At 35.6% G+C, this 19,847-nt stretch overlaps 1 protein-coding gene across 2 annotated transcripts in view; it reads right to left on the bottom strand.

Annotated features, from left to right (window-relative positions):
- Window positions 1-6,843: 6,843 nt before the first annotated feature.
- Window positions 6,844-19,847, bottom strand: part of mrtfaa (myocardin related transcription factor Aa) — an 88,104-nt gene continuing 75,100 nt past the window's right edge. Inside the window, exons 16-19 of one of the 2 annotated variants that reach the window (XM_056453439.1) lie at window positions 15,510-15,650; window positions 10,703-10,783; window positions 9,996-10,053; window positions 6,844-9,905 (exon numbers count right to left, since the gene is read on the bottom strand). In XM_056453439.1, the coding sequence (XP_056309414.1) occupies window positions 9,373-9,905; window positions 9,996-10,053; window positions 10,703-10,783; window positions 15,510-15,650 (813 nt within the window). In that variant the 3' untranslated portion in view covers window positions 6,844-9,372. The remainder of the gene's footprint in view (window positions 9,906-9,995; window positions 10,054-10,702; window positions 10,784-15,509; window positions 15,651-19,847) is intronic. The other variant, XM_056453440.1, reaches the window with a different exon arrangement.

Below are 19,847 nucleotides of genomic sequence, written 5' to 3'. Positions count from 1 at the left end.
TAGTATGGATGTTTCCCAGAGATGGGTTGCAGCTGAAAGGGCATCCGCTGCGCAAAACATGTGCTGATAAATTGGATTAATACCCTGGATTATTAAAGGGACTAAGCCGAAAAGAAAATGAATGAATGAATGAAATTGAAACTGATTAAGTAAATATATCATAAGTGTATCATTAAAAAAAGTAACTAATTACCAGAGAAAAGTAACTAATTACCAGGGAAAAGTAACTAATTACCAGGTTTTATTTGTCAATAAACTTAAACCAACAATAAACCAATATTAAATGTTAAATGAATGAACCTCTCTCTCTCTCTCTCAAATAAAAAAATTTACTAATGCTTTGCTTCTTAGACTTTACACACCTGAAACTTGCCTATAGCACTTCTTCTATAGTTCACTGCTCTGCTCTTATAGTTGCGTAAATTGCTTCCTTGTCCTCATTTGTAAGTCGCTTTGGATAAAAGCGTCTGCTAAAATGACTAAATGTAAATGTAAATGTACTTGGCACTAAATAAAATCAATTTTTTATAAATTATTATCATAAAACATGCACTATTTAACCAAGATAACTGAATACATTATTGTAAATATATAATTACTATAGTTAAACACTGAATCATAATGGATTCATTCATTCATTTTCCTTCAGCTTAGTCCCTTATTTATCAGGGGTCGCCACAGTGGAATCAACTGCCAACTATTCTGGCATACAGTATGTTTTATGCAGCAGATGCCCTTCCAGCCACAACCCAGTACTGGGTAATCATAATAGATGATAGAACTTTTAATATTTATTTCACAAACCAAAAATGGCCAATAAATAAGTCCAATTGTATATCTATTATTTAGAGCACTGTATTTTATTTACCAGGGAAACAGTAATTCGTTTGATTAGCCATTACTGATAAAAGATAACTCTGTTAGTAATGCCATTTATTCATAATGGCGATATTCCCATCACTGAATGTGGACATTAGCGATGTTAAAGGAAAGTGTGTGTTTATATGACAGCTGAGACCTATTTTTCACACCGCAGAAAGGCGACACAGAAGCAAAGATGATGAAATAATCACGAAGGATTGCTAATAGAAAAGAAGTACAAAATAGACTGCAGAAACAAACTTTGCCCGAGAGAGAAAAGTCTTTTTGTTTTGTTTTTAAATCAATACAGAGGAAACTACAGGGAGAGACACTATAGAGAGCACACAGACACATACACACTTCTGCATCTATATCAATGTCTGTGGAGAATACAAGCCATTTCACGACTACACTTCTCCCTATTGTGGGACAAACACAGACAGACACACACAGACTTCTTGAAATCCACGCTTTGTTTTCCCACACACACATTTATAAGTCAGTGCAGACTCCATCAATCACCGAAGAGAGAGAGCCAGAAGGGCTGGACACATGACACTAGTTAGATGGAAGATGAATGTTGGGACATGAACAGGAGGATCACCGAACACATGGAAAGTCATGGAAAGAACATGTTTTGACAAGCACTATATTTGCTAGTCCTAGAACTCTGACCTGTCAATCACAGCGGTACTGTCACTATAGGAGACATTAGTCAAGAGCTACATTCAACCAGCTGCAAAAAAATAAGGATGCTGTATTCGTGCTGAGTTGGGTAAAGTTATTTTTAAAAGTGTAATATTACAATAGTGAGTCACTATCTTTTAAAGTAACTAAATGAGTTATTTAAAGACTTAGGGAAATAATGTGAAAGTCTTGTGTTATGTTTTTAGATTAAGACAAGCTTAATACTGCAATCTATTACTTGTAAATGTAACTTTACCCTACGCTTTAGGATTTTTTGTGTAAACCATGTTATTTATTGAAAAGTTTGACATCCATAAATGTAAATATACTACATTTAAACTCCTTTTATCATATTCCAATAACTGAAACTGCATTTAAAATACCCTTTCAACATCTAGTAACAAGACTACTGTGACAAACATAGAATTTGTGCCTTTTAAAATTATTTTCCTTTTCATATGCCCTCTCATTTCCTTTTTTCCCCTCTCTGAATAATTTCCCTATACTAGAAAAAGTGCTCTCTGTATGATTTATACATAACTATATTTTCTTTTTGATTTTGTTGGTAATAAAAAACATTTTAAGGTCCAGCGCTCAAATATTCAGTGATTCACAAATAGTAACTTAATGACATTTACACTACCTGACCAAAGTCTTGTCGCCTATCCAAGTTTTTAGGAACAACAAACAATAATTTGACTTCTAGTTAATCATTTGGTATCAGAAGTGGCTTATATGAAAGGCAAAGGCCTCTAGATTACCAAAATAAAATATGATCAAGCCTTGATTTTTAATGATTTAATTATGATAGTAAAGTTTGACTTTGCTTAGACAAAAAAAATGTAGAATATAAAGTAGTGATGCAGTGAAAAATGAATTAATTTTGTGTATGACTCCCATGAGATTAGAGGACTGCATGCATACATCACTGCAATGACTCTTTATAATAAAGTCCTCTGGAATGGCAAAGAAAGCGTTCTTGCAGGACTCCCAAAGTTCATCAAGATTCTTTGGATTCATCTTCAATGCGGCCACCATCGTACCTCAGACATGCTCAATAATGTTTCATGTCTGGGGACTGGGCTGGCCAATCCTGGAGCACCTTGACCTTCTTTGCTTTCAGGAACTTTGATGTAAAGGCTGAAGTATGAGAAGGAGTCCTATCCAGCTGAAGAATTTGCCCTCTCCTGTGGTTTGTAATGTAATGGCCACATAAATGTCTTGATACATCAGGTTGTTGATGTTGCCATCCACTCTGCAGATCTTTCACACACCCCCATACTGAATGTAACTCCAAACCATGATTTTTCCTTCACCAAACTTGACTGATTTCTGTGAGAATCTTGGGTCCGTGTGGGATCCAATAGGTCTTCTGCAGTATTTGTGATGATTTAGATGCAGTTCAACAGATGATTCATCTGAAAAATCTACCTTCTGCCACTTCTCCAAATGATCAACTAGAAGTCAAGTTATTATTTTTTGCTTACAACTGGGATCATTGACAAGACTTCTGTCAGGTAGTGTATACAACACTTTATTGGATTTTTTTGGAGTCCTTTAAGAAAGCAATTGAACACACGACAAGGACATCAAGAAAACTGCGTGAAGGTGAAAATCAGCCACAAAACCAAAACTTGCAGCAATCTACTGTACATAAACATTCAATGGCCATTGAGATTTTCAAACACGTCAATCCTACTTTCCAATATTTCTATTTGACTTCAACCTGACTCAGCTATTTCAACACTCTAAATGCATTTTACTCATTCATCTGCTCCAAAAGCCTTCTGTACTCTGCAAATGCCCTTAATAAATAACCTTAGGTCTGAATGTTGAGGAAGCACCAGAAGAAATGGGTCACCAGATGGCCAGTAACTGCTGAGGAGACAAACCTGCAGTACTGATAATGAAGAGACACAAGACCCCTGTAGTTTCTTCCGTCCATCAAGGTTCTGACCTGCTCAGCTGAATCACAGCATTGCTTAGAATAATTACATATGATGCTCCATCAATTGAGCAACACAATGACAAGCTCTTCCGTCTGCGCGAGCCATTATTTAATGAATTCAGGTCGTTAAGAGAGGGGCTGTCTGGGGAAGGAGTTGGGTCAGCAGTCCATTACGCTTGATAGATTTCTGCATCTCACTGGATTGATTAAATAATGTGATGAGTAGAGAAAACCACACAGGATGAGGAGATGATGTCATGGAGGAGGGCGTGGGACATGGGAACAGACTGTTCTTTTCCAAGTGGAGAATCCTGGAAGGCTGCAGTTAAATGTTGAATGTACACAGTGATTTATTCTCTAGAATCACTCCTCAAGGTCAAGATGCCCTCTAATGGGATCATCCAGGGGTGAAGTGTGGTTTGCATTGGTAATTTGTGGGCAGGGGAGGAGCTCCCTTGAATTTATAATCATGTACTGTATGTGCCATCTAATCTACAGTATCAAATAAATCGCATGAAATAGAGTAAATGTTACTTTACCATCACAAACCATTCAAATATTCAATAAATATTATAAATATCTGCTCCATATGCACCAGACACCTTCTTATAAGCACCCCAGGCTTCTTGGAAACCTTAGTATACTTCACACAGCTGGGTGGGCTTGACAATTACCAGTAGGATCACCACTCTCTCCTTTCCATGTGCACCAGACACTTTCTTATGGAAAAACTGCACTTTTTTTTTTGAGTGTAGACGCACTCTTTTCATCTCTCTATATACACCAGACACCTTCTTATAAGCATCCCATGTTCAACTCTGTGCAATTTTACAGGTGAGTGGGGTTGACAAACAACCTGTAAGACACAAGCCTGAATCATTTTTGAAAAATATACCATGTACAGATGCCACCTCCATGCATGGAGGAAAAAGAACAGCATTCCAGGAGAAGAACCTGTTTTCTATTGTAAAATATGGTGGAGGGTCCATCATTTTGTGGAGATGTGTGGCAAGCACAGGTACTGGAAACTTTGTCAGAGTTGAAGGTCGCATGGATTCCACCCAGTATCAACAGATTCTTAATAATAATGTTCAGCAGGACAATGACCTAAAGCACAGGTCCAGATCTACCAAGGAATTCATGCACAGACATGATACAATATGATCTAGAATTGCCATCCCAGTCCCCAGACTTGAACATCTATGGATTGAGATGAAAAGGGCCGTTCAAACTCAGCATCCATCAAACCTGACTGAACTGGAGAAATTTTGCAGGGAATTCAGGGATTTATCCTCGACTATAAGAATCGTCTGCATGCTGTTATTTCAGCAAACGGTGGCTGAACAAAAGACTGATGTGAAAACTCATTATTCTGTTGGGGTGTGCACATTTTTGCACCTGTCTGGTTTTGTTCTGACTTAAATTGCATTGCATCTGTTAACTAAATAAATGTTATGTAAGAGCTAACATGTTGCTTTTTCTCTAGGGTATACAATATTTACAAACGAAATTGCCGATTTGAAAGGCCAGCAGATTATGGCTTGCAATTATGAAAATTATCTGGAGTGCCCAAATTTTTGCATAAAACTGTATGCAGCAGACACCTTCTTATAAACACCCCATGCATTTTGGAAAACACTGCAATTGTGAATGTGCTCCACAAAGATGAAACCTAAATGAATGGGCTTGACAAACAACACACGTGCTCCTCTCCACTTGGAGGGGGGGGGGGGGGGGGGGTAGGGATACTTTTTTACTAACTTGTCAAAGCTTTTACACTTTGTCAAGCCACACTTTGCTTTGAATAAAAGTGTCTGTACAATGAATAGATTTAAAGGAAATAACCAAATAACTAAAGAACCAATTGCTAAGTAGCCAAACTAATTAACAAACCAAATAAATTTATTTATAAAAGCTCAGCAAGGCAAGTGTGTGTGCCAAGCCTCTGCAGAAAACACACAAAAAAATTTACTTTTAAAGAGCCCCTATTATGGGTTTTTGAAAATGAGTGCAACACAGCTCTAAGTGAATGAAAACATCCAGCTGATGTTTAAAACTATTGACTTTTTAATAAAAGTATTATAAATGAAAGTTTAATTAAATAATCATTAATTTAATTAATTGTTGTTCGCAATTAATTGCACTTTGGCTCTCTCTCTCTCCCTGAACGCAGTCAACAAATCATAACAAACAGCAGATTAGCCTCACACAAAGGAGAGGTTTGGAAACAAATTAATCGCTGAACGAATCATATGGGAGTTGCTGGGATAATTAGGTGAAAATAAATGCATATCATAAGACAATGAAAGTGTTTTTGACCTTGAAATTTGACCATTTATAATGCAAAATAGGGGCTCTTTAACAACTTAAATAACACAATAACCAACCTATTAACCAACTAAACCACCAAGCAAACAAAAAAACCTCAACAAGACATCACAAGTGTGCCAGACTTCATGAGTGAGAATCAAAAAGTTTTGTTAGCATCAGCTAGACTAGAGTCTCTTATAGTTTATTAATAGTTCAAATATTTTTCTTTTAGCAGTTGATTCTCTTGTGATAGTTTTCATTTTAAATGTAAAGGTTTAGCAATTTTGTTATTTTACATTTCGTTCGCTTTCAATAAAAATTCCAGTTTTATTTTTGTTTATTTTCTGTTGTAGTTTTAAGTTAAAATAAATTAAAATGGGAACTATTTTCTTTGCACTGTTTTCAGTTCAGATTTTTACATTCTAAAAAAACAAAAAGTTGTATAATTAACTTGTCGGTACTTTGTTGCCCTGTTCAAATTGTCCCGAGGTTGAAATAGAAATGCATTTGATTCATAGGAACACCCTTTCAAATTCTGGTGTACTCTTTTAACAATATTAAGTGGATAAGTTGTCTGAACTACACACAAACCAACTCAAAATCTAAGTCTTACTGGCTCAGCATCATGTACAGTACTCACCCATTTGTTATTCCAAACCTGGAGGCTTCTTTCTTCCATGTAACTATAAAGGAAAATGTTAAGGTTATTCAAATAATATTGAAAATCAAATTGGGATTTGGGCCGTCATGCTTCAAAAATGACAAAAAGCCCCATTAAAACTGGCCCAAAATAGCAACACACTGTACGCCATGTACTTCAGGTGTTCTGGTCTTTAACAACAGTTTTGTGCTGAAATCCTTCACTTACTTTCTCATTTTTGGGTGAAATGTCTCCCGAAGGAAGTCCTCTATAAATAGACTAGTTGACTGCAGCATAAACTGGATTCATTTGCAAGAAATAGATGGACGACAAACGCTAGTCAACATTCTGCATATCAAGACTGATCTTTCCATCCTGGACAGGTTTGGAGGTTTGGAAACAAAACATTATTTTAATTTGTAACATTAATTTTATTCCAAAAATAATAATACAAAATATTAAGACCCGAGAGGCCCTAAAAGCTCACGAATGAACACATTGAGCCAAGCATTAGGGAGTTTAATTCTCCAGCGTTCAGCAGGGGACAGGGGGGACTGGAGAACCATGTGGACATGAAGTTCAATTTGGGCTCGACCACAGGAAGCACCAGCCAAAACTCTGTAAGTGCAAATTCAAACAGATGGAGAGCTTGAATACCGGGGACAGTAATGCTGTTCCTCCAATTGACGTCACATATATGCCAACAAACACACTCACAGAAAACACAAGTCATTCCTGAGCTCATGTACAGTACAGTATGCAGAAACACTGAAAGAGCACAATCAAGCAATGCATAAAGACAGTAACAGTAATGATATACAGGTGTGTCTGAAGGTCCTTGAAATCTGAATGTTGCTTATTGATAAACTGTGATTATGTCATGTTTGTATGCGATTAGAATTTTATATACACTAAAATCTATACATTCACATCATCTTAGAGACATTCATTACCTTTTAGGCTCATATTTTCTGTATCAAAAATTCAGTCTACAGACAGACATATTGATAAAATGCAGTGCAATTCATACAGTGCGCTGTGATAAGCATTTACAACATTGCATACACAATGCAGAATATAAACAGAAATACCCATTTAAAGCAAGAATGATGCAATGTTTTTAAAAAAACTTCTAAAAAAACGTGACACATTAATAATCATTTTAAGCTTGCCAAACTTCATACTTCTTCAAACTTCTCATACTGTATATTTACTTTAAAAAAGTGAGTAAACTCGTTGCTTTAAAAGTGTCAAGCTGACTTTAACTAAAAAAGTGATTAAACCCATTGTAACTTAAAGACTGTTAAGTAGATTTAGCTTAACTTTTTATAATTATGCACAGTTCATTTACTAAAAATGAACTATGAAACTAAATAATACTTGATAATAAACTAGAATATACTTTAAAGCAATGGGTTTACTCACTTTTTTTTTTAATAGTCAACAAACAATTTTAAAGGGCACCTATCAGGGGCGTTGCAAGACCCAATTTACTGGGGCACGTGCCGACGCACATGGAACGGTGGGCGTGGAGAAGTAGCTCATTTGCATTTAAAGCCACATGCTACAAAAACAGCTAGAATGTACTCAAACACCAACATGGGCAGATTCTGGAGGCTATAATAAACGATCTGATGGGTATTTTGAGCTGAAACTTTACAGACACAATCTGGAGACACTAAAGGCTTATCTTACATCTTGAAAAAGGGGTAAAATATGTGCCCTTTAAAATCAAGAGGTTTACTCGCTTATTTTAAGTCAACTAATCATTTTTACAGTGTATTGATTGTTATTGGTACTATAAACATATTGAAAACAAGTGTAACAATACTACAGTTTTTTAATACCCTCAACTTCGAAGTTCACTAATCAAGTTTGGCAATGCTAGCAGATGCTAATTTTGAATGGCTTGTCTTTCCATACTGAAATCATAAATAGCTTAGTATAGTAGCATCATCTGTTTCTTGCATTATAATTCAGGTAAATATTGACAAGCTTATTGGCTATCTTTGTAGCCAAAAAATAATATTTTGGCACTTATATGTGAGTAGTATCGGTGTATACAGTTTTTAAAAATCTAAATCATAACGTCAAAGTCAATTCCTGGAGATTCTTCTGAACACCTCGATTATTTGGATCAGTTGTGTTTGATTATGGTTGGAGTAAAACTGTGCAGAGCTGCGGCCCTCCAGGAATTGACTTTGACACCTATGATCTAACTTAATTATCATAACTTTAACGGTTATGCAAATATACACATTTCAAAGCTAACAAGATGTTACAAAACCAGTTGGCTTATGCTATAAAAAATAGATTATAATACTACTATATAAATAGTTACATCCATCAGGTGCATATTTTATAGATATTGAGTTTTCAATAAGCAGTATGCATACGTTTAAAATATATTTGGTAAAGCAAGCTTGTTTACTGCCGCAGATTCAAATTGAAATGTCTATGCAAACGCTGCACTTGCACTAATAAACAAATTTGCTAAAATTGAGGCAAAACGGATGTGCATATTGCTTGTTTGTATGCCTGTGTCCATATGTACATGTACTATGTGTCACTGAAACATCTCATTTAAGTGTCATATGAATGTAACAGCAATTCACAATATTTTAAATGAGAAAAACGCGAAACATCTAGTCTCTCCAGAAAAAACTAAATGATAAAACTGTTGATTGTCAAATAAAATCATCTCAGTGACATACACGTACTATAAGGGGTGTAAGCATTTGTGCAAGAAGAGATGAGGGATTGATTAGGTCTTTCAAAATGCAATATTATACATGTAAAGTTAGTATTATAACTCATACTTGTTAAAGCGAAGTGGGAAAGGTCCCTGGTGGAACTGAAAGTTGAAGTTACTATGCAAAACATGTGGCCCATTCCAAAAAAAAAAAATGAACAAATTTCCTGTGGACTACAAGCTGGACCAGTTCAGATCAGAAGTGTCCAGAAAGTCTGCAGAAAACAAGCTGGAGGGGTTGTGTCCATTAATATGTACCAACCCTGGCACCTCCCCCGCAGAAGCGCCCACTCCAAGCTCCATCCAATCCATAGAATCAGGGGTGGAGTCTACCAAATCGGAAGCCGAATGACTGGAAAAGCTTATGTCACATGTGTCCATTGGACACCGCGGGTGGTCAAGGATACTTGGCGTGCTTAGCATTTGATTGTGGAGGTCTACGATTAGCGTGGTCGGTCCTCCTGGCTCCACTCCCAGCAATGGTTTGCCAGTAGTGCTTTCCAGGAAATCTTCAAGACGTCCAGCTCCTGTGGCACAGCTGGTGGGCACCTTGACGGAAGGAGGTCGAGGTTCTGCAATTAAAGTTTTGAGAGTGTTTTCAGAGGCGGGAGAGAGATTAAAAGGAGAGAAGCTCAAGGTGAGCGGCGTGTTTGGCCGAAGCCTTTCAAGAACAGGATCAGGAGATGCTTTGAAATTCTCAGAGATTTCTGTGGGATGAAGGAAACAAACATGAGTGTGAGGAACGTCAATTTCTTTGGATGACTATAAATTGTTAAATAAATAAGATCAAAGATCACCTCCACGCTGGATTAGGATGTCAAACAGGTCATCAATCTGCTGATGGGAGCCATTTTCCTGTAACAACATCAACATCTTTAGACAAGGCAGCATAGGATTTCATTTAATAATCTTCTCCCTAAAAATCCATGAAGTCATTTGGTAAACAACCGAAACTAAAGTTAAAGGTCCCATGAAGTGCTTGGAAATGTGCATTTTTTTATTCAACGTTTCATGTAATCTCAACCGAAACATGAGGAGAGGGCGGAACACAGTGTAATTCCTTGCCATCTTAAAAAACAGCCAATAGCATTTTGTTTTATCACCACTTTGCCAGTGAGAGTGATTGATTCATTTGATTGGTCAAGATTTAATGAGAAACGACCAATAAAAAATGTTTATATCGGTTTAATATCTTCTAAATGCAAATTTTGTCACTGTTTTGGTGCGCACTAGCTTATAGATCTCCTTAAACTAACAACACTGATACTAACATCTAAATAACTTTATTTTAATTTCATGGGACCTTTAAGTAAGCACCAAGCTAGTCCAAAATAAAAATGACACAAATGAAAGGTCAGAATTGTTACAATCAGGCAAAAAAATAAACAAACAAATAAATAAATAATAAATGAATAAACAAATAAATAAATAAATAAATAAATACACAAAAAGTGTCTAACAGAAACAACAGCAGATGAAAGTGAGATATAGGGCGAGACAGTACCTCATGACAAAGAGCTATAGGTGAACACAAGGTGGAAGGAGAGAGCAAAGCATGCTGGTCCAAACTCAAACACATCTTCTCCTGACAGACAGATACGGATGCATATTTAAGGATTTTTTTGTCTCTCTCTCATTTTTTACCTATCCACATGCTGTTCCACCTTGCACATTTTTAACAGAACACATCATACCCATAAACAATCATTTACTAGACAGAAAGCACCAACATAGAGGATAAAAGCGGTCCATATTACTTGTAAGCTATACAGTAGTCCATGCTGTCACTGTCTATTGTATGTAGTAGTCTGTATGACACTGTATGCAGTTGTTTAAACCAGTGTTTCTCAACCCATTACTGGAGGACCACCAGCTCTGCATATTTTTCATGTCTCCTTAGCCAAACACACCTGATTCAGATGATCAGCTCATTAGCATAGACTGAAAGACATGTGACAGACAAAAGAGACATCCAAAACATGAAGTGTTGGTGGTCCTCCAGGAGCGTGGTTGAGAAACACTGGTTTAAACCACGTTTGTGGTGCTTTTTTTCAGGGTGTCATAAAATGCAGTTTCAGATTTTTATATTGTGATTTTAAGATTATTTTGTACATTTGGCAAAAACATCCAATATTTGTAAAAATGATAATTATTCCTCTATTTTCAATCTCTGTGGAAAAACTCAATTTCAGAGGGTGTTTCCCACAGAAATGAAAACAAATGCCTGCAATGCTGCAACCACAATCCACAAAGACTGCAACAGTTTGTTTCTGTGTGGTAATTTTTGTTGCGTAACAGTTGGTATTTAGTTTTTAAAATGCTATTTTTACTTCTATTGCAAAAGACTCCACAGTGCAATCTTCAGAATGTCATTGTCCTTTATTGGTCAACAGAGTTAAAGGTCTATGTATTAACCACTTAATATTTCAAAAGTTTTGACAGCTTGCAACAAGACTTAAAAAAATAGATATTTTCTGACCTCGGATTTTTTCTATGAAATACAATATATGACATATATGTGATGTTTTTTAAGTGATTTAAGTGATCAATGCGACTGTTTTTTTTTTTTTTTTGACATTATTAGATATTCTTATTTAAACAAGATTACATGTCCCTAAAAAAAATTGTCTGAGATCTAAAACTGAAATTGAGATCCTCAACTGAGTATAATGTAGAAAGAGCTACATTACCATCAGTGTGTCACATAAAAAATGGGATTCATTCAAACTGTAGCCAGATCTAGTATACACTAACTGACAAAAGTCTCGTCATCGATCCCAGTTGTAGGAGCAACACAAAATAACTTGACTTCTAGTTTATCATTTGGAAAAGTCTCAGAAGGTAGATTTTTCTGATGAATCATCTGCTGAACTGCGTCTAAATCATCACAAATACTGCAGAAGACCTATTGGAACCTGCATGGACCCAAGATTCTCATAGAAATCAGTCAAGTTCGGTAAAGGAAAAATCATAGTTTGGGGTTACATTCAGTATGGGGGTGTGTGAGAGATCTGCAGAGTGGATGGCAACATCAACAGCCTGAGGTATCAAGACATTTGTGCTGCCCATTACATTACAAACCACAGAGGAGGGCAAATTCTTCAGCAGGACAGCTCTCCTTCTCATACTTCAGCCTCCACATCAAAGTTCCTAAAAGGAAAGAAGGTCAAGGTGCTCCAGGAATGGCCTGCCCAGTCACCAGAAATGAACATTATTGAGCATGTCTGGGGTAAGATGAAGGAGAAGGCATTGAAGATGAATCCAAAGAATCTTGATGAACTTTGGGAGTCCTGCAAGAATGCTTTCTTTGCCATTCCAGATGACTTTATTGACCCTCCTGTTACTCTAAAATCTGCTAACACCTTATGTCCTCAGGGGTCTATTTGACCCCAGCAATTTAAAACCTTCAGAATATGACTTTTTTTGCCAAAAGCTTAGTGTCAGGTCAAAAAAGTTATTTGAGTCAGCCTACCTCATGGGAGTCATGCACAATATTAATTCTTTTTCCACTGCACCATGAATTTGTATTTTATACTGTACATTGTTTCTGTTAAGTGACAAGACTTTTGTCTAAGCAAAGTCAGACCTTACTGTCCTTTTTAAATCATTAAAAAAAAAATCAAGACTTGATCAAATTTTATTTTGGTAAAATAAGCGTAATCTAGAGGCCTTTGCCTTTCATATAAGACACTTGTGATACCAAATGATCAACTAGAAGTCCAATTATTGTTTGTTGTTCCTAAAACTTGGATAGGCAACAAGACTTTTGTCAGGTAGTGTATAATATATAGTCTCAAATATAATTTATTATCAATATAATTTATTATCAATCTTATATATTCTTAATGACTTCATACTGTATGTTGACATTCTGCTGTCAAATTGTGCAAAAGCAGAAGCATTTTTCAGTTTTTTCCTACACAGTATGCGTACATATCATAAACATTTTAAAACACCATTTCAAGTTTTTGCAGTTTGGACTGCATGTACTGACAGACAATTGCCACCATTGAACTGTGTGGTGGAAATAAAGCTGCGTAAAACTTCTACTTTAGTGCTCAATTAAAAAAAAAAAAAAAAAGAAAAGAAAAATGATTTCATACAAGTTTGGGAGATAAAAGGAGTGTGATAAAAGGATAAGTTCCATGCTTGAAAGAAATGAATGTAAAAAGGAGGTTGGCGAGACAAAATAATGCAGAGTGCATAACAGAACCAAAAAAACAAAAAGAGCTTTTTGGGTGCAATTAAGCAGCCTTGGTAAAGTTCATGATACCAGACTATCAAAAGAGTTTCCACGCATTTCACAACTAACATCTAAAAGACGATCCCACAAACAAGCTGAGCTCTATTTATATCACAGACCTATAAATCTGTACTCCACTAACAGAATCTGTGCCGTATAGCAGTCTAGACGCAACTCTGCTGAAATTCCTATTAGAATTCTGGTCTCGTATGACACAGATTTTACTTATCAGAAGAAAAGAGTCTTGCTGGCCCCAAGACAGTCTTTACACAGAGAGTACAGACACAAACATAAGCTCTGCTCTAAACCCCTTTTTTGTAACTCTTTCCAGCTTTACACAGTCAACAATTCTTAATCTGAGGTGTTCTGAGATCACTTTGGCTCGAGGCGGGCTTGCTCCTTGAGAAAAGCGAACTTAATATTCGTGAGTGTTTTTTGATTGGAATCAGTGTTTGCTGATTCATGACTGCAGTTTGCGTTCTTTGAAGACTTCAGATGCTGCTTTGATTTTTTTTTACATGGTGTGTTGAGTTAAAAAAATAAAGTTGACTACTGTTCAAAAGTTTTAGTAGGATTTTTAGTTTCGTTTAATAAAATCTAAAGTAAGATGTTAGTTTTATTTCACCATTGCTGATGTTTAATTTTGAATACACACTCACCAGCCACTTTATTTATTTATGTCCAATTTTGGTGAGCCTGTGTGAATTGTAACCTCAGTTTCCTGTTCTTAGCTGACAGGAGTGGCACCCGGTGTAGTCTTCTGCTGCTGTAGCCCATCCGCCTCAAGGTTCGAGATGTTGTGTATTCAGAGATGCTCTTCTGCATAACTCTGTTGTAACAAGTGGTTATTTGAGTTACTGTTGCCTTTCTATCAGCTGGAACTAGTCTGGCCATTCTCCTCTGACTTCTGGCATCAACAAGGCATTTGTGCCCACAGAACTGCCGCTCACTGGATATTTTTTCTTTTTCTGACCATTCTCTGTAAACCCTAGAGATAGTTGTGGTGAAAATCCTAGTAGATCAGCAGTTTCTGAAATACTCAGACCAGCTCGTCTTGCACCAACAACCATGCCACGTTTAAAGTCACTTAAATCATCTTTCTTCCCCATTCTGATGCTCGGTTTGAACTGCAGCAGATCGTCTTGACCATGTCTACATGCCTAAATACATTGAGTTGCTGCCATGTGATTGGCTGAAATTTGCGCTAACAAGTAGTTGGACATAACACATGTACCTAATAAAGTGGCCAGTGAGTGTATTTTTTTATTATAAAGAAAATCAATGGTGACACTTTAGTTCAGGTCACAATTCAACAAATCATTAACTAACACTACTAGCTTAATAAACTACTAATTAGCTGTTTATTAATATTTGGTAAGATAGAAGTTTGGGTTTAGGTTTTGAGTTAAGGATGGAGAGTACAATCATACTTTATAACTACTAATGAACAGTTACAATCTTAATAACAAGCAGGTAATAAGCCAGTAGGTAATAGCATGAAGTCTATTCTAAAGTGTTTCTAAATCATTTATTATATTAATTTCAACTGAATATCATTATAAAATAGTTCAATGCAATTATTTATTTGATACAAAGGTTAAATACAGCAATAAATAACTATTTCTAAAAATAGATTTTAATATGCAATGTATTCCAGTAATAAAGATGAATTTTCAGCATCATTAGTCCATTCTTCAGTGTCACATGATCCTTTTGGAAAATATTATTACTGTATTGGAAATAATAATTGTTTATGTATGGAAAATAATCTTTTTGATGCAAAATCATTTGCTAAAAATCAAGAAACATTCCAGAATTTTGTCAACAACAGAACTTTCTGAATAGCATGGACCTCAAATCAAGGAACTCATTTAATGCATAAAACCAGTTAAACTCAAACTGTCCACTCAATTGTATCCTTAAAAAGTTGCATTGCATTGTATTTATGCTATACATTACAATTTATTTAAAACTAAATGAACATCGGATGCATCATAACGCAAATGGCACCTACATGTAGATAAACAGCACGCAAAGTCTTCAGTACGTACACAAACAACCCACTTACATTATTGTTGTTGTTGTTGGGAGATGAAGGGATGACATCGCCATCATTCACTGAATCCACTGGACTGAAGAACGATGTTGAAACGAAGGAAGAGCTTGATGCTTTGTAATTGGTCGCCACATTTAGGTCTGGCTTAAGTGCCTGTCAAAGTAAAAACATGATCTCAATTAGCAGCAGTGTTAATGGGTTAATAGCCCAAGCCTGCGAGCCTTCATTTAAACACCACCAGTGACAGTGATTAGTCATTAACATTTTAATAAGCAGGTTTAAAAGCCTCATAATTGTGTTCAATGACTTGTCAAAAGTAAGTGATGCTGCCTTATACATTCCATTAATCAACAGAGAGGAAAGATATCTGCTGCAAAAGTCCTTTCCTATTAGCTGTTATAATTACACTCATAGCTTCAAAAAAAGAGCTAATATTAGCATACTACACACATTGAATTGTGTATCAGGGTTTCTGCAGATATCATAATGTCAAATTTAAGACTTTTCAAGCCCTTTTTAAGACCATTAAGTATTAAATATAAGACCTTTATCGCAATATCAAAAACACGCATACACATAAAGAGAAAATGCAAAATCACAAAATTAGTGGTATAATCATGTATTGAAATTGAACAGTACTAAAGACAGGTTAACTACAGAAAAAACAAACAAACATCTTAATGCTGATTTATACTTTTGCCTGGCACCACATCGCGCACTTCACAAAACGGACGAGGCTTTTATACTTGACGCGTTCGCCATTGAGATATTTTTTTTAAATGACAGGGGGCGGTCAAAAGAAACACACAGTAAAATCAGACGAATAAAAAGAGTAGTAGAAAGAACTAGGTACTAGTTTTTCCGAAACTAGGTCATATCATTAATTTCATTGACGATTTTTTGGGGGGCCTCTTTTTTTGGTTTTATCAAACTTATACCTCAAGTTTTTTCAAACTTTTACAAAAACTTTCCTCCTTTCTCACTGCTGTTGCAATTTCTAGCCAAGAATTATTGGTCATCTGGTTCTCCCTATGATCACGCATGGACGGATCATAAAGATGTCTGTACAGTCGTACCTCTTTCAGACAAAATCTCTTCAAAGTATTTTATATTCAACTCAAATCAAATGCGGCGCCACACAAACTGTTCACCCGAGTCTTAAAAAATTCTGTGAGCTCCGCTATGGTGTTATTTCACTGGCAAATGTCATGAGCGCAGTATAACAAGTCAAGAGCGCATTTATGTAATACGAGCGAGCAAATCTCCTTGCTTGTGCACAGATTTCCTGTTTGTGGACAAAACTGCATGTGAGCTCTCAAATATAATACGCTGCTCGCGCGCAAATTTTCTCACTCTCAAATATGCACTGCTCACGCACAAATTTTCTTGCGCGCTCTCAGTACACTGTTCCCTCTTCCTTTCATGCTTATTGATATGATTTATATTAGTACACTATTTATTACCAATAACCAAAATAATAAAATAGACTTACATGTTACATTTTTAATCTAATAAACCACAATATTTTGGGCTGTATGTTATATGATGAGATATTTCCAGTTTCAAACACTTATGGACACTAAAAATAGAAAATAGTTTTATTTTAAAAACATTAAACATCCAAAAGGCACACCATACTAATACAATAAAAAAACATTCAATTATAACTAACGCTAGCAGAAATGTAACTGTGATAGAAAATAAGGGAAAACTTGATAAGGTATTATAGTCTACTGCACTATTCCCTTTTCAAATAAATCTCACTATCAATCCCATTTTATCAAATAAAGTGAACTAGTCTCTGCTGTCTTCCACATTGCTGATGAGATTGTGGAGGACATTTTCCCTGTCATACTCTTCATTTTGAGAAAGAGCTGTTCCACAGGGCCCCTGAACACATATATTGGCATGTAGGCTAGTGTTTAGAAAAGTACTATAGTAAAGTACTTCAATTACTCTGTTGTGGTAATACTGTAGTTGCTATGGTAACACAACAAGTGTAATATAAACAAATTACCGAGTGCTGTTTTTTTTTTTACAATATATTATTCTACAATTCACCACACTTTACTGTAGTAAAACTACACTGTATTTCATTTTATCAGTTCATTATTCTTAATACTACAGTATGCTGAAGCATCTCTGGAGAGCAAAAGCACGAAAGGGAAGGAGGAGGAAACACAAGACACAAAAATTGTGAGTCCGTATCGTCTGACGGAGCGAAAGGAGATCATTCGCACGTGAGCAGCCAGTGTTTTGAGAGCTCGCGAGCAGTTTTGTCCACGAACAGAGGAAACCGGCACATGAGCAAAGAGATTCGCTCTCTCGTATTACATGAATGCGCTCCCGACTTGTAATACTGCCTTTACGACATTTGTCAGTGAAATAAGGCCATACTCCGCCAGCCGAAACCATGCGGCGCGTTCCCACTGATGATGGGTAGTGTTTCAAGATGTAGCTGGCTGATTCCAGCCCCAAAACTATCCAAAACCGAAATGGAAAAAGACAAAAATCACGCTTTTTGGGGGGGGTTGGACTATTGTTACAGGGGGCCCAAAATTTCCAAAAGACGGTTGCATCATAATCATTATAATATTATGATTACTATTAATATTATATTATTATTATGTGCATTTCTGATCTTAAACTGTGGCTCCACTGTACACTGCAACGAGAACCTCAGTCAGTAATACTTATGTAAAACTGAATTTTTGTTGCATCATGGATCATATTTTAGACTTTTCATGAAATCATTAAACAATGTGTACCTAAAAATCATTTTCTTAGAAATAAAAACGGTCTGTCCTATTGTCACTAAGTTGTTGTTACTTTTTTCTGGTGGATATGTGGTTGTACTTTTTGTTATTTTACAAATAAATGTAACCATGCTTTAAAAAAAAAAAAAAAAAGAAAAAAAAAAAAAAAAAAAAATATATATATATATATATATATATATATATATATATATATATATATATATATATATATATATATATATATATTGATTGTCTATTCACTGCCTTGCTATCAGAAAATGAACACTAAGCTAGGCTATATGATAAATTAATCAAATTCTTCAATACAAGTGATTTGTAATCTGTTCATTTTTACCCCATTTTTTGTTTATTAATGTTTTTCTATGCAGACTTTATGTATTGGTCTAATATTTGTATAAAAAAGATTGCATTTACATTTACACATTTAGCAGAAGCTTTTATCCTGCGACCAACAAGTAATGACAAAAGAAGCACTTCAAATCATCAGAAAGAAGAAACACACTCAGCCTATCAAAGGTTCAGAGCTTGTGTTTTTGAATGCTAACAAACCTTAAGACCTAAGTCCAACAAGTAAAGCCAGAGTGTTGCTTTAAAGCTTATTTAATTCTAATTTTTTTATGAAAAAAGCCAAGCTTGTTGTGCACTGTTGTTTTAATATTCTAAAGTCAATTTGTTAAGCTCATTAGGCTCTGTGGCTTTTGTATTTTTTATTTGAATTAATTTTTTACTTAAATTGCTGTTTCATAAAAAACATCAATTGGGAAGAGTTGCTCTATTTGATATAAAGCTTTTATGGCACAAACGTGTTGTTTAATTTAAAGCTTACTTGTTTTTATTTATTAAAAAGTCTAGCTTGATGTGCACTATTTTGTTTGTCTTTTGTTTGTTTTTCTTATTGTGATTTTAAAGTAATCTGTTTTGTTATAAAGCTTTTCTGGTAAAAAAAATAAATAAATAAAACAATAAACAACAATTAAACAATGTTTATGTTTCTAATTACTGCAGCATCATATGTTACAAAACGGTTCACAAAGACGATTTGATTTATTAAATAATTCATCTCTTAAGCTTTCTTTCATGTTATGTGACAAAAGAACGAATGACTCGAATAAACTAAGTGATTCATTCGCTCATGCGCACGTTGTGTAGTGCGGGAAAAGATTAGTTAATTTTTCGAGTCCTCTATTGAGTTTGAGTTGTTCGTTCATCACGTGAAAGACTAAAGCCTAGCCAATCATATGCATTTAGAGCCGAAAAAGATTTGATCCGTTCATTTCTCGAGTCCTCGAATGAGTCATTCATTCAACATGTGAAAGGCAGAAGCCAATCATATGTGTTTAGATCCGGAAAGAGATTTGATCCGTTCATTTCTCGAGTCCGACTCAAAAACCAGAAGACTCGGAAGGTGAACTAATCATGGCTCCTTTCGGCTCAGACTGTGTACATTGGATAAGATTATATATGACTGTCAGTGTGACATGAACGAACCACTGAAATTTGAAGACATGAAGAGGTGAGCTGAGCAAAGAGACAAAAATACCTTCATAGACAAAAGAGCAGGTAAACAATGAAT

The sequence above is a fragment of the Danio aesculapii genome, chromosome 3 (genome assembly GCF_903798145.1).
Source record: "Danio aesculapii chromosome 3, fDanAes4.1, whole genome shotgun sequence".
Classification (NCBI taxonomy): Eukaryota; Metazoa; Chordata; class Actinopteri; order Cypriniformes; family Danionidae; genus Danio; species Danio aesculapii.
Note: the sequence above shows the minus strand (reverse complement) of the source record. Positions and strands in the feature narration are given on the sequence as shown.